Source organism: Elaeis guineensis, chromosome 1 (assembly GCF_000442705.2).
Source record: "Elaeis guineensis isolate ETL-2024a chromosome 1, EG11, whole genome shotgun sequence".
Taxonomy (NCBI): Eukaryota; Viridiplantae; Streptophyta; class Magnoliopsida; order Arecales; family Arecaceae; genus Elaeis; species Elaeis guineensis.
Genome location: NC_025993.2, coordinates 16,900,588 through 16,923,446, shown reverse-complemented (window position 1 = coordinate 16,923,446; position 22,859 = coordinate 16,900,588). Strand labels below are relative to the sequence as shown.

Below are 22,859 nucleotides of genomic sequence, written 5' to 3'. Positions count from 1 at the left end.
CTGATACCACTCTGTCACGCCCCAAACCCAGCACCTGAGTTGGGCACGTGACACGACCACACAACCCTAGAGCAGCGCCCTGAGGATCATGTAAGGCCTAAATAATTTAACACTTCAAAATTTAAATAACTAAGTAAATACCAAATAAATCAACCGAGTCACAACTTCAAATCAAATATAAACTTTGTTCAATACAAATATTCAAATGTTCATTGGTATCAGAGAATTTAAACTAACTAAACTACTAAAGGCTTCAGTTCTTATTTGCTCTCGCCCAAACCATCCAAACTAAGCATCCTGTGAGTCTGAAAAAAAAATAAGAAGAAAATATGAGCTTCTCCAGCTCAGTAAGAATCACTGCACATGTACATCAAGCCAGTAGATAAAAGTAATATTTCTGAAATCAATACAATTTATGAAGACTCATATGTATATAATAACTGAAATATTGTCATAAATATGCATTTAATAATATGGATCATCAAGTAAAATCTTCACTCATTATTGAATTACATGTTATATATTTCATCTTTTCGCATCTTCAATTGACAATCTTTTATCCCTTTTTGGCTTTGGACTAACCAGGATCATGCGACGATCTTTTATTCGGATCGATTTCTGTGATCTTCCTCGGATCGAACTATTTATGATCTTTCTCGGATCAAAGTGGCCATGATCTTTTTCGGATCAAATCATTCATGATCTTTCTCGGATCAAATTATTCATGATCTTTCTCGGATCAAATTCTTCCACACATAAGCCTGTGGAGGCTGTCCCAGGCATAAGCTCCTGGCTGGCTATTCCACATGACAAGGTCAGTCCAAACCATATTTTCCTTTTTTTATTTTTTTTTTATGGACGTATAATATTAATCAATTCAAATTTTGCAGTGTACTCAAAAACAAACATGTCATAACTATATAATCATGCCATCATATGCGTTGATAAAAATATATTCATGCTCGCAATCACATAAATAACAGTGTTTCACATATGATAAATTCATCGATCTCAAATCCAACGATGTAAAACTAACAGTAAAATAGTATATACATGTGATGATGATCATGTATAATGATTCTTACCTCGATCAATGATAAATCAAATTCACAGCCTTATAGTCTGAAAATCAAAACCCTACTCGTTGTCCCCCTGGTCGTTGGACTATTCTCCTATCAAACAAATCAATTTAACCAAATAAATTTTCTATAAAAAAAATGTATATTGAGGTTTATCGGAACTCTTACCTATGTCCCCCTTTTTTTATTATTATTATTTTTTTATTATTTATTTATTTATTATATATATATATTTATATATATATATATAATTTAATTCTTATTTAGAGAAGAGAGAGAGGCTTCTTCTCCTCTTCCCCACGATCAAAAACAGGGGACCCGAGCTCTTTCCAAGCGCCTCCCCCTCATCCAGCCAGGTAGGCCATCTCCGGCCACCCTCCCCGGCAACCTCAACGACGGCGAGGCTACCGTCTCAGTGGCAGCCCCACCCCTCCTTGCTGCCGGCGGTGGAAGGAGAGAACAACATAAACAGGGGTGTCCCTGTTTGAGCCCGAACCGACATCTCGCCGGCTTCCAAGCACACCGATGGCCGGAGGATCGATTCGAAAAGAAGGGAGAAGGAACGTACCTTGTTCCGGCGGCCAAAAACAGCTCCGACGGCCCTTCTCTTTCGATCAACCGCTCACGATGCTTCCTTTGAGAAAAACCCACAAATCCCTCAAATTTCTTCGAAATTTTTGTTGAAAGTGTTGGGAATAGTGTCCCAAAGCCAATCGTCAGCCTGTTGACGGTTGTGCTCCTTTTTGTATTAGTACATGAATTATAAGTAAATAAAAGTTATTTTGGTATTTTTTCATCACAAATGTTTCATCTTCTAATGAACTCCTGTGTTGTGGTGAAGTCCTTAGGACTATTTAGACTCGACAAAGGAGGATTTGTCGCTTAGTCCTTAAACATGTTCGCGACCAAATGATACGTTGTTACCAAGGACGACAACGTTTATCGAGCATAGGTCGCTGTGTGTCATATGTGTTGGTTGTCCTCATAACCAAAGAGTGTGGAGACACTGGTATGGCATACAGGTGAGATGTAATGGTACATCTGCACTGAACGTGACCAACTCCGGAGCTATTTCTGCTGTCAAGATTTGCTCCGATGGGATATGGGTATAAATGTCCCTCCGACCTGAGACCGTCACGGTGACTTGCAAGCAACTCACTGCACTTAGGCACTGGACTACCTGAATTTCTAATTCAGTGACGGAAGGTTGCTGGGTGTAGTCAAGTACTTGACTTGTCGGTGCGTGTGTCAAGATGGGATTGACCACTCCAGTTTAGGAGCTGTGTACAGTCGTGTTTCAATTTAGCAAAACCTTGGCCAGGGTAGTCCTAGTGAGGAGTCACAGGACTAATTGAGTTGAGCACGATTCGGATGATATCATCAGGGTTGACAGTTTAACCCTGAGTCATCCTAAACATAGGGGTCAAAAGGGATGAATTATACGGTAACCATATTCACGTAGGTTCTGAATATTGCGATTGCGATTATTCGACCTATCCGTTCGTCGGGTACCATTGCTAGATGGTCACTTCGATTAGTACAGGAATTGGTTCCTGTGCTACCGGTTTAGGTTCGAACCTGCGGGGTCACACACATTAGAGGTTCCTTTCTGATCTGATGGCTGATTATAAGTCTTATCTATCTGGGACTCTATGATTGAGAATTAGGATTCTCTAATCATGAGTTCCACACATTTTGGGTACCGAGGTCAAAATTTTGAATTTCAAATTTTGAATTTGAACTCTTTGATCAGGGTTTCATATCGATGGTCTCTGATGCCTGATTGCCCATCGGATTTGGACTCAATATTTATGAGAGGTTTAATTAGTGATTTAATCACTAATTAACTCAATTTGATTGAGTAATTATTTTTGGATCAAGTCCAATTGAATTGGATTCAGTTTGGATTGACCCGATTAGGTTAAATGTTGACCTAATCGCTAAGGTGGTTTAGTCCCTGATTTGATCAGGGGTTAGGTTTAGTTAATTCCTGATTTGATTAGGATTTTATTGAGCCTAATTAAGCCTAATTATGTTGGGTTTAATCTGATCTAATTGTGCTTGACCTATTTTAAACTAGGTTGGCTCAATTTGAATCAAACCACCTTGTTTTAAATTCCCTGCGACACCCAACTTCCTTGCACCCATTTGAATTCACGAGAAGAAACTTCTCGTGAAATTTTTCTCACGCAAAACCCTTCCCCACGCCCTCATTTGTGCGCCATATGGATGGATAAAATAATTAGTTAGCCATTCAAATTCAAAGCATGTTTGAATTTGAATGGATAACTTATCACTTGCCCTTTCATCCTTATCCATTTTGTGCGCCACATTACTTACACGAGAAAAGGTTTCTCGTGAAACATTTTCCACGCACAAAGAGCCACGCCCCTTCTCTTCTCACGCCCAAAAGGATAGGGATAAGTTGGTTTTCGTTTGAATTCAAATTTGATTTGAATTCAAATGTGTAACCTCTTGTCTTTATCCTCTCACGCGGATAAGACACGTTCGACGTTATTTTAAAAAGAGGAGAAAGGTGGGACGTGCGTAAAAATTTTAGGAGAGAAACTTTGGGGCGTGAGGAAGGCTTCTGCGCAAGGTGAAGGTCCAAAACCTTCTGAGAGAAAAAGAAAGAAAAGAGAGAAAATTGGGCGCAGGGTTTTTGGTGTGTACCCTAGGATTTCTACCTAGGGTTCGGGAAGTGAGATTGGTGTGCCACGAGTGTCGTGAGTCCACCAAATTTCAGGGAGAGATCCATCAGCCTCTCAAGCAACTGTGCAGACGATCCGGAGCATCCGAGAAGTCGGCACACATCGATCGAAGGAGTTCGATCAACATCTGCCATCAAAAGGGTGAAATCACGAACTAGCATTCGTGAGGAGCTGATCAGACGGGAGCTTCGTGTGGACGATCCGCAGAGGCCAGACATTTGTGTGGCTGCGACGTGACGATCAGAGCCCCCCGACGGTGATCAGATTGCGGTGATCGACTACCCGCAAAAGGTGATATGTTCTGAACACAGTACTGTAAAACGTTTACTAATTCAAATTTGAATTTCAAATTTAAATGCATGCTGTTGTATCATATTTAGATCCTAGTGTAGGGTTAATTAGTATTAATTAATGAGATTAATTAATAATTCCGCTGTAAAATAGTAATTTTGAAAAAGTTTTAAAATTACCATTTTGCCCCTGCACTAAATTTTCGCTTCAGAAAGATCCTAAGGGAGGAAGGGGGGTCTTTATAGTGAAGGTTTTCTACCCTAGCCGGACTCTTCGAGTCCGATTTCGTCGGAAACGGGAAAAAAGAAGACTCCGATTAGGAGTCTTCCTCCTTCTGTAAATTTTTTTTTTTTTTTTTTTTGGGCCATCAAAAGTTTACAGGCCCAAAACCTGGGCCGTTACACACTTTCCCTCCATCAAGCATCTAGCTTACATAATGGAACATCAAATTGCCAATTATAGTCATTGCTCATGATAGCATCAACCATTGCTAATACACATGTGAAATCAACAATAAAACTTAGGATCTATTCACATGCCTCTGGTTGAGCAGCTCCATGTATCTGCATATTGTTGACTCTTATATACAAAACCAAATTCTCATACGGCATCTTCTAACTATTCAAATTTTGAAGTAGCTTCAAAATTAACTTGCGGACCAGAAATATTGACGAATACTAAGTGACAATATGAGCCATCCATGCCAAGCATGTCTTCTTGTTGCTTGATCTCTAAACCTACTTCAAAATTAGTTAGCTCTCTATCCTCAAAACTATCCAAATTGCCAAAAGAAATATGCATATCTTGGATAGATTTAGTACAAGACTCTGCTACATGAGTGGACTTCTTAATGCAGATCTCTATGATTGGATAACAATAGTATCATTTTGACTCTTCCTAAATAATTTTATAATCAACTTCTTCTTCAAGCATGATTTCTTCTGAACTTGATATAATATCCATCTGATCAAGCTCCTCTTGCTCTAGATCTTTTTCTAAACTTGGTTGACCCTCGAGCTTTTACCATACTATGAGTTCTTAAAACTTGATCCAATCTCTAATTGATTAAGTTTCCCATGTTTCAAATCTTCATCTTTAAATTAATTTTGCTCTTCTTTTTTGGGGGAAGCCTGGAACCAAAATCCATGCTTCAAGCAATTTTTATAGCTCGTTTACTTATGTTTTCTCATATAATCTCTTGTCTCCAGCTATTGGAGAGCACCTAGACGTCTTGTTTTATTGGAATTGAGTAGACAACCGCAAGAATATCTCATGCTTTCTTTAGCTCCTTTACATCATGATATGGAGATAATTATCTTTATCCATCTTAGCTTGGACAATCCATATCATGTTCTTAACTTTCAGATTCCACTTCCTTCTTACAACATCGTTATTAAAAATATATGTTGGCATCATACTCTGACTCTTCCAAGATATCCCATAAGTCTTATCCTATTAAATAAAACTTGATAATAAACTCTCAAAATGGATAATAGGTGTTGTTTAACTTATGGAGATAGGTGGTAGTAACAAAAGTAGCTATGCTGATATTGGTAAAACCGGCCATCATGATTTGAAAATTGAATCACAATAGAGTCCCCGCATTTATCCACATGCATAATGAATTACTGGATGCTTTAGAATCATGCCAAACTATTACCTTCGAAACAATTAATAATCAAATCATCACTCCAAAAATTGCGCTCCAAATTAGTCTAATGGAAGCACACCACTTGCCCACACTCCAAACGTGCTCTGATGCTATGTAGAACTATAAACATATTGAACCACTAATCTCAAAATCTATGGCTCTAATATCATGTAGAATGGCACACTATTTAATGTAGATCAAACATGCCATCTCAAGATCCAAAACAAGATGAATTAAACCAACCAACAATAGTGAAAGAAAAATTTAGGAGATTCAAAAGAAAATAAAGATCAAAACAATGAGTTCAGCTACTCCTACAAAGAAGTCTCACATCCCTTCAAGATGCCTCACCTCACCAAAAAAAATTCTCTCCTACTCCTTATGTCATTCTCTCCCCTTCTCTCTCTCAAATAAAAGGCAAAAATATCACTATCTCCCACTTCCACTAAAAGACAAATTCTTATGCATGATTCTAAGACTCAACTTAGACTAACACTAAAAGCCAAACTATTCTAACCAGAATTGAAATAAGACACAAAATAAACTAGGAATAAAATCCTAATACGAGCAAGACAGGCAATGGACTTCCAACAGTTAGAATGGTAGCTGCATTAATAGATGAATGCTAACGGAATGGCAACTATCTATGTATGTGATGGATAAAGATGATGTTAGGAGAGTTAAAGGAAACTCAATGTAGTTTCTCTCATGTGTTATTGGTTGATTCGAGGTTCCACTTTAGTTTGTTGCAGCCATGTCTTATACTTGAAAATCAATGTAAAAATTAACATTTAAGTTTAGCATTATGGATTAGGAGAAAGTTGAAATGAAAATGGATGCTTTGATTCATGAGTGACTTGGAACCAATTTGTTATATAACCCGTTATTGGAGGATAACCCAACCCTTCTAGCGAGAAGCAAAAAGGACAAATAAGAGATTAGTTTATTGTATCTATAGAAAAAGTTATAGGCTTTTTTTGTCCTTTTAAAGTTGTATCATCGATGTAGGATCCCCATTGTCTATTTTTGATCTAACCGGATCGAAGCCCAAATCCGATCAATCTAGTTTGCTTCAAGTGAACTATATATTTGATTGTTGGCCTAACAATGATTCCTGTAGCATTATCTAAATGAACAAGGAAAGTGATAAAATGGAAGTGATTATATAAGGTTTCCATCAAACATGGTATACCTTATGGATGACTTGATGCACATTTATATACAATTATTTGCCGAACATGACCCTTCATTAAGAATAGAAAGGACGACCAAGTGATGACTGTCTGGACACATAAGAGAAAACTATATTACAGAGAATTATCTAATACCTATTGAAGAGAAATCAATTTATCCGAAAAATATGTACCCTACTCTTATCGGTTTGTTTCTTCATCATCCTCTTCTTCATTCTCCTTTTTTCTTTTCCAAATTCCATCTGGTTTTTCACAAGTGGCCACAAATACAGAAAATGCTCCTGCCCTTTTCGAGACATCATACTAAATGGTCTGCCTAGAAATTTCTCCTTTCCCTTTTGCCATCCATCTGCATCTTTCTTTTATTGATTTGATGCATCATAACATTTTTCTTACTTCAAATTTGTGGTAGTAGTACCATACTTTCATCTTTTCTTCTAAAGAAGATGATGTCAATGCATAATAAAGCAAGTATCACTGCACATACACTTGAAACTAATGCACATGGATCTAGAATAATAGTAGTGGAAATATATTTCCTTCCATCTTGTGTGAGCAACGAGAATATAAAATGGATCACAAACCAACCATAGATCATTTAGAAATAAGAGAATGGTTTTCACATGGAAAACTGATCTAATTAGGGAGAAGAAAATAAAATAATTTCCTCAATCTGCTCAACTCGAATCTCTCAAAAAAATTTAAGAATAAATAGAATAAATTGACAAAAATAGGGTCTAGGTCCCATTTTTTTTCATTGATGAACCACAAACTTGAGTTATATAGTCTCTATTTATATTAGTGAGGTCCGTCCTTGTACAATTCAGGTTGGATTCCTTTACTAGTTAAAAAAGTACAACTTTCATGAAACAGACATAACTAGTAGAAATAATTATGAAAAAACTCAAATCCTAAGGGAGGTAGATCTTAATTTCTATATCGCTTTTATCTACAGCTGCTTCAGCCAGTTTTTCGTAGATTAGGAGATATGCTTAGTCTTTTTTTTTTGCAAAGGATTTTTTTGGCTTTGATCGGCCCATTTTGGGGTCCAAATGATGGAATTTGGCCTCGATTGCTTGGTACACCATCCTCTTAAAGGATAGCATCATGTCATAGAGCTCGAAAAATTATCCAATTTTGAAAAAAAATACCTCAATCAAATGTTGTATGGGCAAATTGTGGCCTCCAAAAGTTTGACCTGCAAGTCGGCTTCTCAATGCAATGGATCTCACTCTTAGATCCTGTCCAATCTTTCCTATAGTGGCCCAAGTGGTTTGCATCGAGTCTGGTGATTGTTCTGGACCAGGGCTTCTTCTATGAAGGAGATTTATCTTCTGCTAAATTACAATTGGAGATGAAAACAATGCTTGCTTCCCCATATTATGGCTGAACTACTTAGCTTTGCTTGGAAGTTAACCCTTCTAGCTGATCTAGAAAGACTCAGTCCTCCTACTCTTAGTTTCTGTGACCTTTCTCTCATTAACACAGTCCAATGGTCTTTGTTGCTGCACCTATAAACCATTCACGACTAGTAGCATTATTTTTTGGCCTTGGTCTTCTTTTCTCTTAAATCTTAATGACCCACTTGCTTCGCTTCAGTATCTGGACCTAGTAGTAGAGTCGTTTCTTGAAATCCCTTCTTATCGACAACAACAACAACAACATCCCTTGATCTTGATCTCAGTCGATTAATCGATGGAATGAAGGGGTGACAGCTTGATCTCTCATGAATGGTATTGGCTTCTTGTGTCATCATCAACACAAACTTATTACAAGTGTTAATAAGTTGCATTGCTTGGGCAGCACTTGCAAGGCCTATGTTTCCTTGTCTTTTGAAGGCATTGATTCTTCTCATCTTTTATGAGAAAAGAATGCATCTCGATTCCAAAGGTAGAAACTTCCAAGGATGACCTGGCAGACATCCAATGAAACTACTTCGCATGTTACCTTGTCAATGTACCTATTAGTTATTGCAAATTTAAAAGTATATTGCTTGGTGATCTTAGCTCAAAGTGCTTTTGAATCCAACAAAGGAATGGACTCGGATGAGGTTGGATCTACAATCTTAGCTTCTGAACGAAGCTTTGAGATATGAGCTTTTTATGGCTTCTTGGATCTACAATAGTACCAACGATACTTTATGTTGTGAACAAGGGCTCGACCCTACACGTGAGGTATTGTCCGCTCTAACCTGTGGACCTTATGATTTTGTCTTTTTAAAAGGCACCTCATGTGAGAAGGATGATCCCCTCCTTACAAGCACTAGTTTTCCTTGACTGACAATCGATGTGGGACTATTGATGCCCTCCACATTATTAGAACTACAATAAAGCCCCCTAATCAAGGAGGACTCAGATGTGTACAGTCTGAGGAGTCCCATAGTCAGCCGAGGCGGATCTCGACCCCTACTTGGCATGCCATTGTTGTGGACAAGGGCTCGGCTTTACACGTGAGGTATTGTCCGCTCTAACCCCATAGGCCTCATGGTTTTGCCCTTTTAAAAGGTGCCTCATGTGGGAAGGATGATCCCATCCTTATAAGCGCAAGTTTTTCTTGATTGACAACCGATGTGGGACTATTGATGCCCTCCACATTATTAGAACCACAACACTCTACTTCACCTAAATCTTCTAGTAAAGAGGTGTTCTCGGATCTCTGGCTTTCCCTCAGTTTCTGCTCAGGTTCTTGCCATTTGATTTAATTTTGAGTTTGCTTGCCCAAGCTGAATCAACTCCTCGGCCTTAGTCACATTGAGGACTGCATTCCCTTTCTTCTTGGGATGCTCCTCCTTCAACTTCATTCTCTTCACCTATAACTTGAGATAAAACTTCCAACACTGCTCCATAGAATTTCCACTAATCCTATGATGGTCAAAATAGTTTTTTTTTGAGTCATGTTGGTTGCTTCTTACATTGCTCTCCCTTTTGACTCAAGTTTTTGCAACTTTTCTTAGAGTTATCATCCTTTCTGCTTTCTTAGATTGGTTCTCCTCCTCAATTCCCATGGCCTTCATGCTAGCTTCACCAATGTATTCAACTTGGAAGAGGTTCAGCTCTTTAATGATTCAGGTCCCAGTGGGACGTCCTGCGGAACATCTAGAGGGGGTACCATTCCATGTGTCACAGAGCATTCCGCTAGCATCCCAGCATTCCGATCGGGATGTCTTGGAACATTCTCTATCCCAAGTGTCAGGATAAGGTGGGATGGCGGTGCATCCCATTCCATGAGAAAATCGGGACAGCCTCATCCCACGAGATTTAAAACCTTGGCTCTTTTCATGTGCTCTTGTATAGAACTCTGACGTACTTCATGAAGACGACATGATCATTAATGGAGATTTTGAGTGAGATGCTTGCTTGTGGAACTTGATAGTGTAGTCTTGGACAAATAAATTATACTTCTGCCATAAGGATTGCCACTTCCATCAATCTTCCTCATGGCCAATTAGGTGGAATTGCTTCTCAAATTAGGCTCTTTAATTTGTTCTATGTTAGATTAGAGATGTCATTGTTTTTCATGTACAAATTCCACCAAATGAGGGTATGGCTAGAAAGCTTGAGACATGCAAAAGCTACCTTATACACACTAGTGTATCTATAGCTAGTGAAATAGATCTCTAACTGGTCTAGCCAATTATCCTGTTTCTCTACATTGACTGTTCTATCGTATACAAGGACCTCAATTCGAGCTTCGACTTTTGAAAGGTTGAAAAGGAGGATTCCAATTGCCTGCAGGTTGCTCCTCCTTATTGGATGATAGATCCGTATCCCTGGATATGGGAGATAGCTTTGTTACAGGGGTTGATGGTGCTTATGTTAAAGGTGTCACCAGTCGAGATACAATCTTGATGAGCACAATTTTCTTCTCCAATTGTGTGAGATGTCCCTTCATCTCATCATCTATTGAGGTAAAACTATTAGCTATACTCATATTTGTCCTTCAATGTACTTAAAGCACCAATAGCCCTTCTCCCATCTGCTTGTACTACTTGTACATCTAGACCATAAACTAAGATCCTCACAGATGTAGAGGACCAAAGCTTTGATATCAACTTGATCCAATAGGGGATGATGTAATCTCTCCATCTATTCAACTCAAATTTTATATGAAAATTTAGGAAAAAGTAGACAAATTGGCGAAAGTGGGGTTTGGGTCCTCTTTTCTTTCGTTGATGAATTATAATTTGAGTTATATATTTCTATTTATACTATTAAGGTCCACCTTGCACAATTTAGGTCGGAGTCCTTTTTAAGTTGAAAGAGGATACTACTTTTCTAAAATAGACATGACCTATGGAAATAATCATGAAAAAGCTAAAATTCTACAAGAGGTAGATTGAATTCCACATCAACTTAATTTTCAACCACTCCACCTAATTCTTTTCAAATTCGGAGATATGCTTGGTCAAAATCTTTCTTGAAAAAGGATATTTTTAATTTGATAGGTCCATTTGTGGTCCAAACAGTGGAATTTGGTCTTGATCACCTTGTACGCCGCCCTCCTTAAGGGGCAGCTTCATGTCATAGAGCTCGAAAAGTTACCTAATCTCAAAAAAAGCAACTCAATGGGATGTCATGAGGCAAATTATGGCCTCTAAAAGTTAAGCATGTGATTCAGCTTTTCGATAAGACAGATCTCACACTTAGACCCTATTAATTTCTCCTTGTAGTGGCCCTTATGGTCCACATCAAGTTTGGATAAAAAATCCAATAGGGAAGACCATGGGATTGAATTTCAGATCAATTTGTCACCATCTCCAAGAAGTGATAGGATTTCAAAAAAAAAAAATCCTTTCTTGCCAAACCAAGAGTCACAACATCAGGAGAACAACACTTTTGAATCACAACATGAAAAGATACCTCTCTTAGATCACAACATCAAGAGAATCATACTCTTGCATTGCAACATTAAGAGAACAACATTCTTAGATCACAACATCAAGAGACACCTCTCTTGGATAACAACATCAAGAGAACACTCTCTCAAGAGAAAAGAAGGGATCTCTCTCACTCCAACACTCCTCCAATCCCTCTCAACTTTCCCATGGCATAAGGGTTCCACAAGGGTAGCACAAGGGCTCAAAGACCCTAGTTCCTTATCCTATTTATACTTGGAAAAGACTCTAAAATTGGGCTTCAGTAACAGGCCCCTCTATTCCAATGAACCCAGGTGGATCCCACATGAACTACATCTCCTTATAAGAAGAGATAACAAATAATATATAATAAGGGGAAAAATAGTGGCTATTATACCAAGTTATTTAGTGTTGTAATGGTTCATTATGATGTGGAGTGTACCATTTGCTTGTTTTCTTATTAAAGTAATATTTTTACAATAGAGATAGTGCAGAGTTTTCTTTCAAACAAAAGTTTGTACCACCAAAAAACTAATTACATCTTTTTATGACCTAAATAGTATTAGATAATAATGCTATTATTCTTCCATTTTACTTCAATATAATGTTGTTATAGCTGTGGTTACTGGTTATAGTAATTATTGTTTTAATGTACCCTATATATAACAGGAAATTCACCAGAGTTTAGCATGTTTTTGACCTTATGACCTCTCATCAGCATCTGAAAAATAGGTTAGAGTCCAACAGATGTTGGACTTCCAAAATTGATGATGCCATTGTTTTTAGAGGAAAAACAAGAAGAAGAATTCAACATCTTCCATAGCATGTGTTGGGCTCTATAGGAGTATTGTAATAATTAAGAATGGTTTTGGTAGAGGTCAGTTATACTGGGATGACAATGTTACTGAAAATTTGGTATACAATTGAAGTGAGTGTCCCTTGTCATATTCTGATTTGACATAACAATTCAGTTGTTTCCAGTTTTTAATCATGAATTTTCTTAAATAAATTTAAACCATGAAGTCTGGAGAAAATTTTGTTGTTATTCATAATAAGAATATGAAGAGTGGATAAAAATGCACAAGCACTGGTGGCAGTATTCATCACTCGAAACTGAAGGCTTAAGAGAAATTTACATAATAATAACAACACAAGATATCACCATAATAAGAACAACGACCATCATAACCAAAAAGCCCTCTGTTTAAAAGCGATGGTCACAAGTAATCGTCCTAAGATTATCAAGCCAAATCAGTTAGATGAACTTAAGCTGAGCTCTATTACGCATTTAATGTTCCCTATATATAAAATGGTTATAATAATTATTGTTTTAGTGTACACTATATATATAATATGAAAGATCCCAATGTTGAGCAGGTGCTTTTGACATTATGACCTCTCGTGAGGGTTAAGGGCATTTCCAATTAGAGTGGATACAACTAGAATTTAATCGAGTCAAGCATGGGTTGGATGTCCTTACTATACTCGGACCAGAGGGTGGAGTATTCTGCATCAAGTCTTTGTGGTATTCCCATCTAATTTAAATCAGGTCAAGCTAACTGGTTAGTACATTTCTTAATTACTAGTTGTTTAATGCTTCAACAAAATAGATTGAGTCACTTGGATCAGTCAGCTCGGGTTGGAGTTCGAGTCACATGTTTAGATGAGTTGTCTAGAGAGGTGTTCAGTTGGAGCCTTAAACCAATTAATCTAGTGTCGAAATTGGAAATTCCTCCTCCATCACTGCTGCTTCTTATATTTACCACTCTTGTCCCTTTCTTCTTCTTTCTCAAGTCTCAACCAATGAAAATATAATAATAATATATAATAATAATAATAATATTGTTGTTATTGTTGTTGTTGTTCGTGGTGATGGTGGCACTGGTATGGTTAGATTGTAGTAGCCTGAAGCAAGCTTTTAAATCCCGTGAGATGAAGCAATCCTAATTTTTTCATAAAACAGGATGCGTTGCTGTTCTGCCACATCCTGACACTTGGGACAGGAGTTGATCTAAGGCATCCTAATTGCTGGCAAGGTTTTAAATCCCATGGGATCGGGCTGTCTTGATTTTTTCATGGAATGGGACGCGCTGCGGTCCTGCCCCGTCCCAATATTTAGGACAAAGGATATCCCAAGACATCCCAATCGAGACGCTGGGATGCTAGCGGGACGGTCTTATCCCATCACATGAGATGGTACTCTATCTCGATGTCTCGTGGGACCTGAATCCTTGAATGCTAGGACGATGGCGAGATGGTCCTCTCCTGACACATGGGATGGTACCCCATCCTGATGTCCCGCGGGATATCCCACGGGGACATAAATCCTTAGCTTGAAGAAAGGCTTTTCCATCTTCTCCAACAACTTTGAGGATCCCAGTCCTCACACTCTCTCTAAGAACGGTCGTCGTTCCTCCTTTGACCATGCTTTCTGCGGCTTCCTGCACTCACAGTAGCCTTCATTCAACAAAGATAACAGCAGTAGTGGTGATTGGGAAGAAGCAGTTAGCAGATTCTTTTTTTTCTTTCTTTTTTCTTTTTTGAGTTTTACACATGGAAAACTAGCAGCTATCATATTTCTTTTTACCATTCTTTCATGTTTTCACTCATTTATTCATTCTTTAATGGTGAGTGGCATACCTAATGTCCATTCTTCTAGTCTATTTTGGCACATTATGTTGAAAATTCTCATTTAATTGTGAAATATTTTCTTTGCAAGTCAGAAGACTGCTTGCTTTTGTTGAACCCCTCAAAATATACCTTGATTGAGCCATCAGGACATACCACATTTAAGTTCGTCCAATAATCTATAACTGAACTGTTCCAGGTTCTTCAAAGAGCCCTTGAAGCATGTAACAGTAATATGGATTCAGTAATCAAGAGTTTTAATGAACTTCAATCACGAGCTGCAGAGAGAAATTTCTGTTCTGCTTCAGGCAAAACTTCAGTGAAAATGGGCACAAATGTTCTCTTGTCATCAGAAGGTATGATCTAAAGCTGGTGAAATTAGTTGGGTCACATGTTGTCTATTATTATTTTTTGTAGGCTTTCTTTGAGCTGAGTAGATACTTTTTTATAATCTTCTTGATTTTTAAAAGATTTAACGTTTTTATTTGAGTCCCCCCACCCCCAAGTTGTTACATTAGATTGAGTTTTTCTCCAAATGTTCTTCAACCTTATGGTGTCCTTGGGTTAGAGTTCAACAAGCAGAAGTTATGGAAAATGATTCTCATTCCTTCTGACATCATCCGGTAGAAAATTTCATAGTTTACTGACCTAAGCATTCCTTTTTTCTTCTGTCACTTAATAAAAGAAGGATGACAAAGATTAAGAGGTTGAAGAGTTATGGAATCAGTGTTTGAATCCATGGCCTAATGTGTCGTCTCAGATCAATAACTAAGGTTGAGACCATCAATCCCTGTTGTTAAATGAAGAAATGTGATCTCTTATCTATTTTTCTACTGATACAAATGGAATTCTGAACAATAATTTAAGGAGTATGTTTGCAGTAGAAATTCAATTCAATAGATATATTTGTAATTACAAATTAGTAATGGCTCAAGAATGTTTCTACAAGAGGAGTCATCTGACCTACCTAGAATCTCAAGTACTCTCTTAGGTGTTGGTGCTAGTTAGTAAAATTCTAACTCAAATAAGTAATTTACAATGCATGAGCTGTTGCGGTTATCTGAATCTAAAATAACATATACAAGTGCAAATCATTGAGCTTATTAGGGCATTGCACTTTTTGGTTATGATGTTCCTTTGCTATGATGTTCTTTTGTTATGATGTTCTTTTGTAATAAATTCTCCATATATGCAAATTGCATTATATAGCTTGATGCAGTTTACTTTGATGGAAGAGATATATGCCAAGTAATTTCAGAAATATTATGTGATCTGCCCATTTTGTTGTAGATCACACAGGTCCCCTTACAGAAACAACACATCTCAAAGCCTGGTACTCCAGGTTCAGTCATGACAGTCTTTGTATATATCATTCACATCATTTGCAAGGTCCATCCTTGCTGATCAGTTTATGGCGTAGGTGCAGGTTCTTTTCATGGATTAGCAAGATCCATCCTTGCTGATCAGTTCATAGTGTAGGTGTAAGTTCTTGTGCACAGTGTTTGGATCCTGATGCTTGTTCATATTGAAAGTGCTTTATGCCTCATTAAAATCCCCTCTGTTGAAATCTAGACTTCATAGCCTATCCTTTTTTCCATATGTTTCTTGTTGGTTGAGCATATAAACCAAAGCCAAAGCCATTTTCTACAATCTGTCTGTTATCCGAAAGCATGAGAACAATGAGGTTGGAGGTCTATTTTTCATGGTAAAACTCGATTAATCAATCACACACACACACACACACACACACACACACACACACGCATCATATATATATATATATATATATATATATATATATATATATATTTATATTTATATATATGCATGCACACACACACGGACATATATGTGTCTGTATGTCTGTATGTATGTATTTAAAACTAGAGAGTGAGATTGGAGTTAATTGACTAAAGGTTATGCATGTCCAACTTCTTTCATTCATATTTGATAAAACTGTGGATTTTGGAGCGACTAGAGCTAGAAATTATTGCACCACATTTGTGGGTCAAAGTATAGATTTTGGATACCATAATTGACCTAGCTAGTAGTTAGGCATAGGTATTTAAAATAACAAGGTTGTAGACCATAAATATTTCAGATAGCAACCCTTATATTAAGAATGGATTTATATCTAATCAGGCACATCAGGTAACCATGAATTTGTCATGAATGGCTTATTCTTGAAGTTAGTCACTAAGATGAACAGACTCCCAGATATAGCATTAGAAGTAAAAAAAAACTGCTAAACAAATTGTTTGCTAAGCTCTGGTTTAGAATCTGTTTCATAAATTTTAGTCAAAGCCATGAAAACAAAAACAGCAGCTGACCAAGTTGGTTCCTCTAGTTGCAAATTCATGGGATTATCATACTGATTTCAAAGGTTATATGATATAGCACCTTTGCAAAGAAATAAACAATGGCTGATGTCCTTGTTAAGTGAGAATGATGCAGTCAACCTAAATCTGCCAGGTTTCTTCTATACCTGATACTAAAACATTTCCTGTTTGTGAATGAAAGGAAATAGCTTTGAGAACATTGAAAGAAAAAGAATACATTCCTGGATTAGTATTATTCTGCTAAAACTTATTGTATTGCCAGCAATTTTTTTTTGCTAATTTTATGCTTCCATGATATCACTTTATAATTATTTCCAGTCTGGAAAAAAATATGAAATCAGAAGGAGCTGGGAACAAATTTATATGTGACTAAGTTTGTTTTCTTTCTCAGTATCTTCATTGTTGTCTCTAAATTATTTTAGATCATCTGTTTGGTTTTATCTGTACATTTGATGGGTGGTATGCGCTATTTCAAGTGGGCTACCATCTTCACCTAACCACCATCTCTTACAAAATTATCATAGATGTTCAACAATTATGAAGAAAAGCAATGTTCATCAGCACAAGTTTTAGTTCTATAAGCTGCATCCAGTCCAAGGACTCAAATTAGTGCCTCAAAGGCAAATTTTCTCTGTTCTTTATTTAACTTGCACCGCGGAACGTGTATACAGTGTTCTTCACCAGCAAAACTTTGATTGGTATTTTGGTTGATTGTAATGGAGATGCAGCAGCCAGGAACTCATTTTCTGCGGAGAACCTCCCACCAAATGGCTCTGGATGGATAGAGCTATTTGTTGGAGAAATGATGAATGCCTCTCACATGGATGATGCAAGATCTCGTGCTTCCAGAGTACTAGAATTATTGGAGAAATCCATCAAGGCTCGTATGGGTGCTGAAGCAGCATATAGCTTTCAAGAGGTATTTCATGCTCTTTAATATCTCATGCCTGGAAATTGAAAGGAGTTCTCAGTTATTCGCATTGCATCATGAATTAATGTTTCATCCAACATATCTAATGGTTTTACTAAGAAAATATATTTATTGTTCTGCATCTAAATGTGGCTAGGAAAATAAGAAGCTGAAGGAACAGGTTGATGCATTGCTTCGTGAGAATACTATATTGAAGCGTGCAGTTGCAATCCAGAATGAGCGTCAGAAAGATTGCGAAGCAGGGAGCCAAGAATTGCTGGAGTTGAAACAGATGGCCTCACAGAATCAGGAACAGTTGAGGACACTCGAATTAAACAATTACACACTAGCAATGCAACTCAAACAGGCTCTGCAGAGCTCCACCATCCCAGGAAATTTTGACCGCGATGTTTTCTAGGAAACTCGGGCTCTAATACTCTTATTTTGAGATATTTTGCTGCAATTGCAAGAGGTTTTGTCTTCTCAAAATGGGCCCAACCTAGATTGTTAATAGTTTTGTCAACAATTTTGTATATATGTGACCAAATAAATATACGATAAACTGATAACCGGACCATAATTTTTAGTTCCTGTTGATCGGGACTTTAGTGTCCGGCTCAAGTTTCAAAGTTTCTTTAAATCCCAGTCCCTAGCGGCTCTACACACTTATTCTCCAATATGTACAAGTTACAAATAACTATAAACACACAAATATAAATGTGTATAGATATAATATAACTGTGTACAGGGAGAATATAACTATATCCAAGAACTAATGTAGGTGTCTATAAATAATTGTAAGTGTGTGCAAGACTAAAAATTAAATGATAATGGTCAAGGGACTGCATGTTAAAGTCCTTAAAAGAAAGGACCGGACGTTAAGTTCCCTCCAAATATATGCACAAATTTCTTTTGTTGAGTCAGTCATTTTTTAAGGAAGCACAGTATATGCTGGAACCTTTTGCTTGACCAGTAGTGATTGCTTAACATGTCTTATATTAATTGTTACATCACTTAATGTTCATGCGTAGATGGTCTTGAAACTTTGAGCATACAATAAACAAATCTTTGGTGGGCGATATCCTGAAAAAGAGTCTCTTTTTAGCGAACAAAAATCATATGAGATGGTAGAAAAATTTATGAGGCAGACTTTTGATTTTGCCATGTTTCTCATGATACTAATTAAAAAAAAAAACTTAAAAGTCAAAATTTTATTTTACTAATGAAGTTGTTAGTCTCGTAATTAAAAATAAAAAAAATATGATATTATCTTTCTTCCTCACTGTCATAATATATTTTTTTTATCAATACATATTATACGGCCAAGTGATACACATCAAGTAAATTAATCTTTAAGCAAGTTAATATATGCCTTTAGATAAATCAATACATAGTTTTTGAAATATAGAGTTTATCGATATATAGTATACGACCAAATGATACATACTTAGCAAATTAGTCATTTAGTAACTCAATACATACCTCCAAGCAATCTGATATATAGTTTTCAAAATATTATGCTCATTGATACACAGATGCATACTTACTAACTACTTGATACATACTACAAACTTCTTTGATATACACCTAGTAATAATCCAATACATACTTCTAAGTAAATTAATATATAATTTTCAGAATTGAAGTTCATCAATATATAGTATACGACCGGATGATACACATTTAATAAACTAGTCATTTAAAAAATAAATACACACCTACAAATAAATAGATACACAGTTTTCATAATATTATATCGATCAATATATACTATATGGTATAGTAATACTACTAATTAATATTTAATACATACTGCAAGCTTCTTTGATACATATCTAGAAACTGTATATCAATTTATCAGAAAATATATATTAGATTATTATTAGATATATATAAAAGAAGTGTGTAGTATGTATCAAAAAGTTAATAGGTATATATCACTAGGTCATGTGATATATATTGATGAATATAATGCTCTAAAAACTATACATCAATTTTCTTGAAGGTGTGTATCGGATTGCTAAAAGACTAATTTGCTAAGTATATATTATCTAGTCATATACTGTGTACTAATAAACTTCATATTTTGAAAATCATGTATCGATTTATTTGGAGGTATGTATTGATTTGTTTGATAATTAATTTATTTAGTATGTATAATATGTCGATATAGTATGTACCAGTAAAAAAATATACTGAAATGAGGAAGAAAGAGAATGCTATCTTTTCTTTTTTTAATCATAGAGCTGGTAACTCCATTAGTAGAAAAGTTTTTGACTTTTAAGTTTATTCTTTAATATTAGTGTCAAGAGAAATATATCAAACTATGAAATCCATCCCATAATTTTTTCTGTGATGCCCACCTCATATGACTTTTGTTCGTCTTCAGCCGCTAGAGAGTGTTGTACGGAAATTTGAGACTAATACCCATTTGTAGTCCAAAAGTTGTTGGCGACACTCAAACGGGAAACATCATTGTGCGACTAAATAAAGCATAGACCACCAGCAATTGAAATATTGGTTCCATGAAGAAGGTTCCCTATAGTATAATTCTCATTTCTGACATAAAAGTTCAAGAACATCTGTGTCAGGGAACTTTTTTTTTTTTTTTTTTGGTAAAGAGTCAGGGAACTTTCTTTGTGTTGATTAGAGGATACCAAAAGCCCCAGGCATGCAAGGAGCACATATATCAATTATCATACACTGCACAGGCGGGGCAAATTGTAGACCAGTGCATAAAGGCAAATTACAGACCAGCAGATAAGAACCACCAGAAGTATGAATTAGACAGCGAGTGACTTTGGGTTTATATAGATTGTAGTGAGAGGGAGCAAGTTTTCTCTAATTCATCTCAGAAGGAATTACTCATTTGTCTAAATTAGTGATCATCCAGAATAATTCAATACTGACTTTTATTTGGATAATCACTATTAGAGGTTGAAATGGCAAGGTAAAAACTTGCAAATCAAGTTGTTAGATACTGCACTAATTTTGTAGCAAGCAGATGCCAGTAGTGAATGAATTTTAGTATTCCATTGGAGATAATGCCATTTATCTTTCTTATTATTCATTTTAGTCTCCAAAATTACAATGGAGCTGCTCTTGACGAGGCCAATGCTCTCGCAAATGCCGGTTAACTAACACAGTGTTGGGATCTTACATCTTTCTGAGGCATGCCAAGCTTTTGTTATTGCAGGGTGGATGGCTAAAACATCACTTTTCATGACCTTTTCGATATCCCGCGATGAAGTAGAAAGAAAAAAAATAATAAATAAAAAATAATTAAATATATGAATCAGTCAAAAAAGGGCTCGCCTTCACAGGACATGCAAACTTCACTATAAAAAAAAAATATTATGAGAGAAGATCTCACTCTCAACCCTCATACACTCAATTTCTCCCTCACAGAAAATTCTTCCTCACAAAAGCTCTCTATAGGAAGACCCCTCTGAACCCCTGAAACGACCGCTGTCCGCTGTCCAAGAGCTTCCTTGCTCCTTTTCCTCACAGCGCCGCACATCTCTCTCTTCCATGGGTTCTCGATTTTTCTGGGTCTGCACGAAGCTGTCTGCGCGACACCAAAATCACGCCGCACCACCTATCCTCTATTCATCATATCTGCCTTAAAAAGGCTTAAATCCATGTTAGATTAGGGTTAGGACTCCTAATCAGGCCCAAATAAACTTCCTAAACCATTGGATCGAGATCGGGATCAACCCATGCCCTTCGATTGCATGCCGGTCCACGAAACAGTGCCGTGGACCGTGAAAAATACGTGAAAAATGCCCACGCGGCCCACGCAGTAGGTTGTGCACTGCCCGATCCACGGTGGACCGAGTTACAGAATCCCAGCAAGCCGCGTGGGCCAAGGCCGCGCCCGTGCGTGGGCCTGGGCTGTGCCCCACGCACTCGGGCCTGGGCCGGCCCGCATGCCCGCACGCTTAGGCCTAGGCTGCGCCTCGTGCGCCCGAGCCTAGGCTGAGCACCGTACACTGGGCCGCGCCCTGCCGCGTGCTGCCGTGCCTGGGCAGCGGGCGGCTACGCGGCCGCCGGCGGTCCTCCACTGCTTTGGATTTCGTGCCAACTTCAATCGCTCGTATCTCGGCCATCCGGACTCCATTTGAGGTGATCTTGGTCTCATTGGACTCCATTTTTCATCGCAAAATCTGCTGTAGGCTCAATGTAGACTGAATCTCGAGACGTCAAATCTTAACAATCTCCACCTCGATTAGATATTCGGTCTTCTCCTAACTCTGAGAGCTTTTGGATCTTCTCACCCCCATGTCTTGGGGCAATTGCTTGTTGATCATGGATGGACAAACATGAGAGTCGAGCCAGGCCGCTCGATCCCATCTCCATCATATGCTGTGCTCCTCCTGACCTGAGACCTACTCGGGGCATCGTCCTGCGGCAATAGGAATCTCACCTTGCGATATCGGCTTTCATCCTTCCAAGTCTCCTGTCTCATGCCTGATCTACCTCCATCTGGAGCTCCACCTTGCTCTGGACTCCTCCTGGCTCTTGAAGCTCCACCTCACACTGGGCTCCCCGTCAGGTAATAATGTCCTCTCCTCCCTTCTTTCCCTCCAGAATAATCCTATCGCCGTAAAGCACCTTCAGGATTTCTCCACCAGCTATCGTCCTGTAGTCTCTTAAATCCAGTCTGCTCAGTGAAATAAGATTCTACCTGAAATCGGATATATATCGGACCTCTCCCAATCTCCTCACTACACCATCATGTGTCCTCTAACTGACCGTCCTGATACCTTTGATCGCATAGCTCGATCCATCTGGCAGATAAAGTGCCCTCACTGCTCTCCAGAGAGTCAAACTGCTCCTCTCTACAACATACATGATAAGTACATACAGAATCTAAAATTCACTATTGGAAAGAAGTAGATACCTCATCAGATATCTCCAGGACATCTCCCTTTGAATCACTACTGGCCGTTGCTACAGTAGCAATCGTCCGATCCCTGAGTTGAGGACAATCTCTGGCTAGATATCCCAACTCTTCACACCGACAATATCTGATCTTGCTCAAATCCCTTATCTTAGACTTGGACCGCCCTTGTCGTGATCTTCTGTCGCTCCGTCTACCGCCTCCTGCTCCTTTAGAAACTACCAAAGCTGAGCTATCACCACCTAAGCCCGAAGCTGGGTTCTCTCTCCTGAGAACCTTATTCTAGAGAATCACCACGG

At 37.8% G+C, this 22,859-nt stretch overlaps 1 protein-coding gene across 1 annotated transcript; it reads left to right on the top strand.

Moving 5' to 3' along the window:
- The first annotated feature begins 14,168 nt into the window (after positions 1-14,168).
- LOC105037977 (uncharacterized) lies at positions 14,169-18,224 on the top strand. Its single transcript, XM_010913622.4, has 3 exons — positions 14,169-14,764; positions 17,476-17,666; positions 17,815-18,224. The coding sequence occupies exons 1-3, from the start codon at positions 14,644-14,646 to the stop codon at positions 18,073-18,075; spliced, it is 573 nt and encodes a 190-aa protein (XP_010911924.3). The 5' UTR covers positions 14,169-14,643; the 3' UTR covers positions 18,076-18,224.
- Positions 18,225-22,859: the final 4,635 nt, after the last annotated feature.

What these genes read in the sequence shown, in the direction of transcription:
- LOC105037977 (XM_010913622.4), top strand. Translation starts at nt 14,644, where the DNA reads ATGGATTCAGTAATCAAGAGTTTTAATGAACTTCAATCACGAGCTGCA. An exon ending in TGTTCTCTTGTCATCAGAAG is followed by an intron (nt 14,765 to 17,475) that starts GTATGATCTAAA and finishes ATGGAGATGCAG; the next exon opens with CAGCCAGGAACTCATTTTCT. An exon ending in CAGCATATAGCTTTCAAGAG is followed by an intron (nt 17,667 to 17,814) that starts GTATTTCATGCT and finishes AAATGTGGCTAG; the next exon opens with GAAAATAAGAAGCTGAAGGA.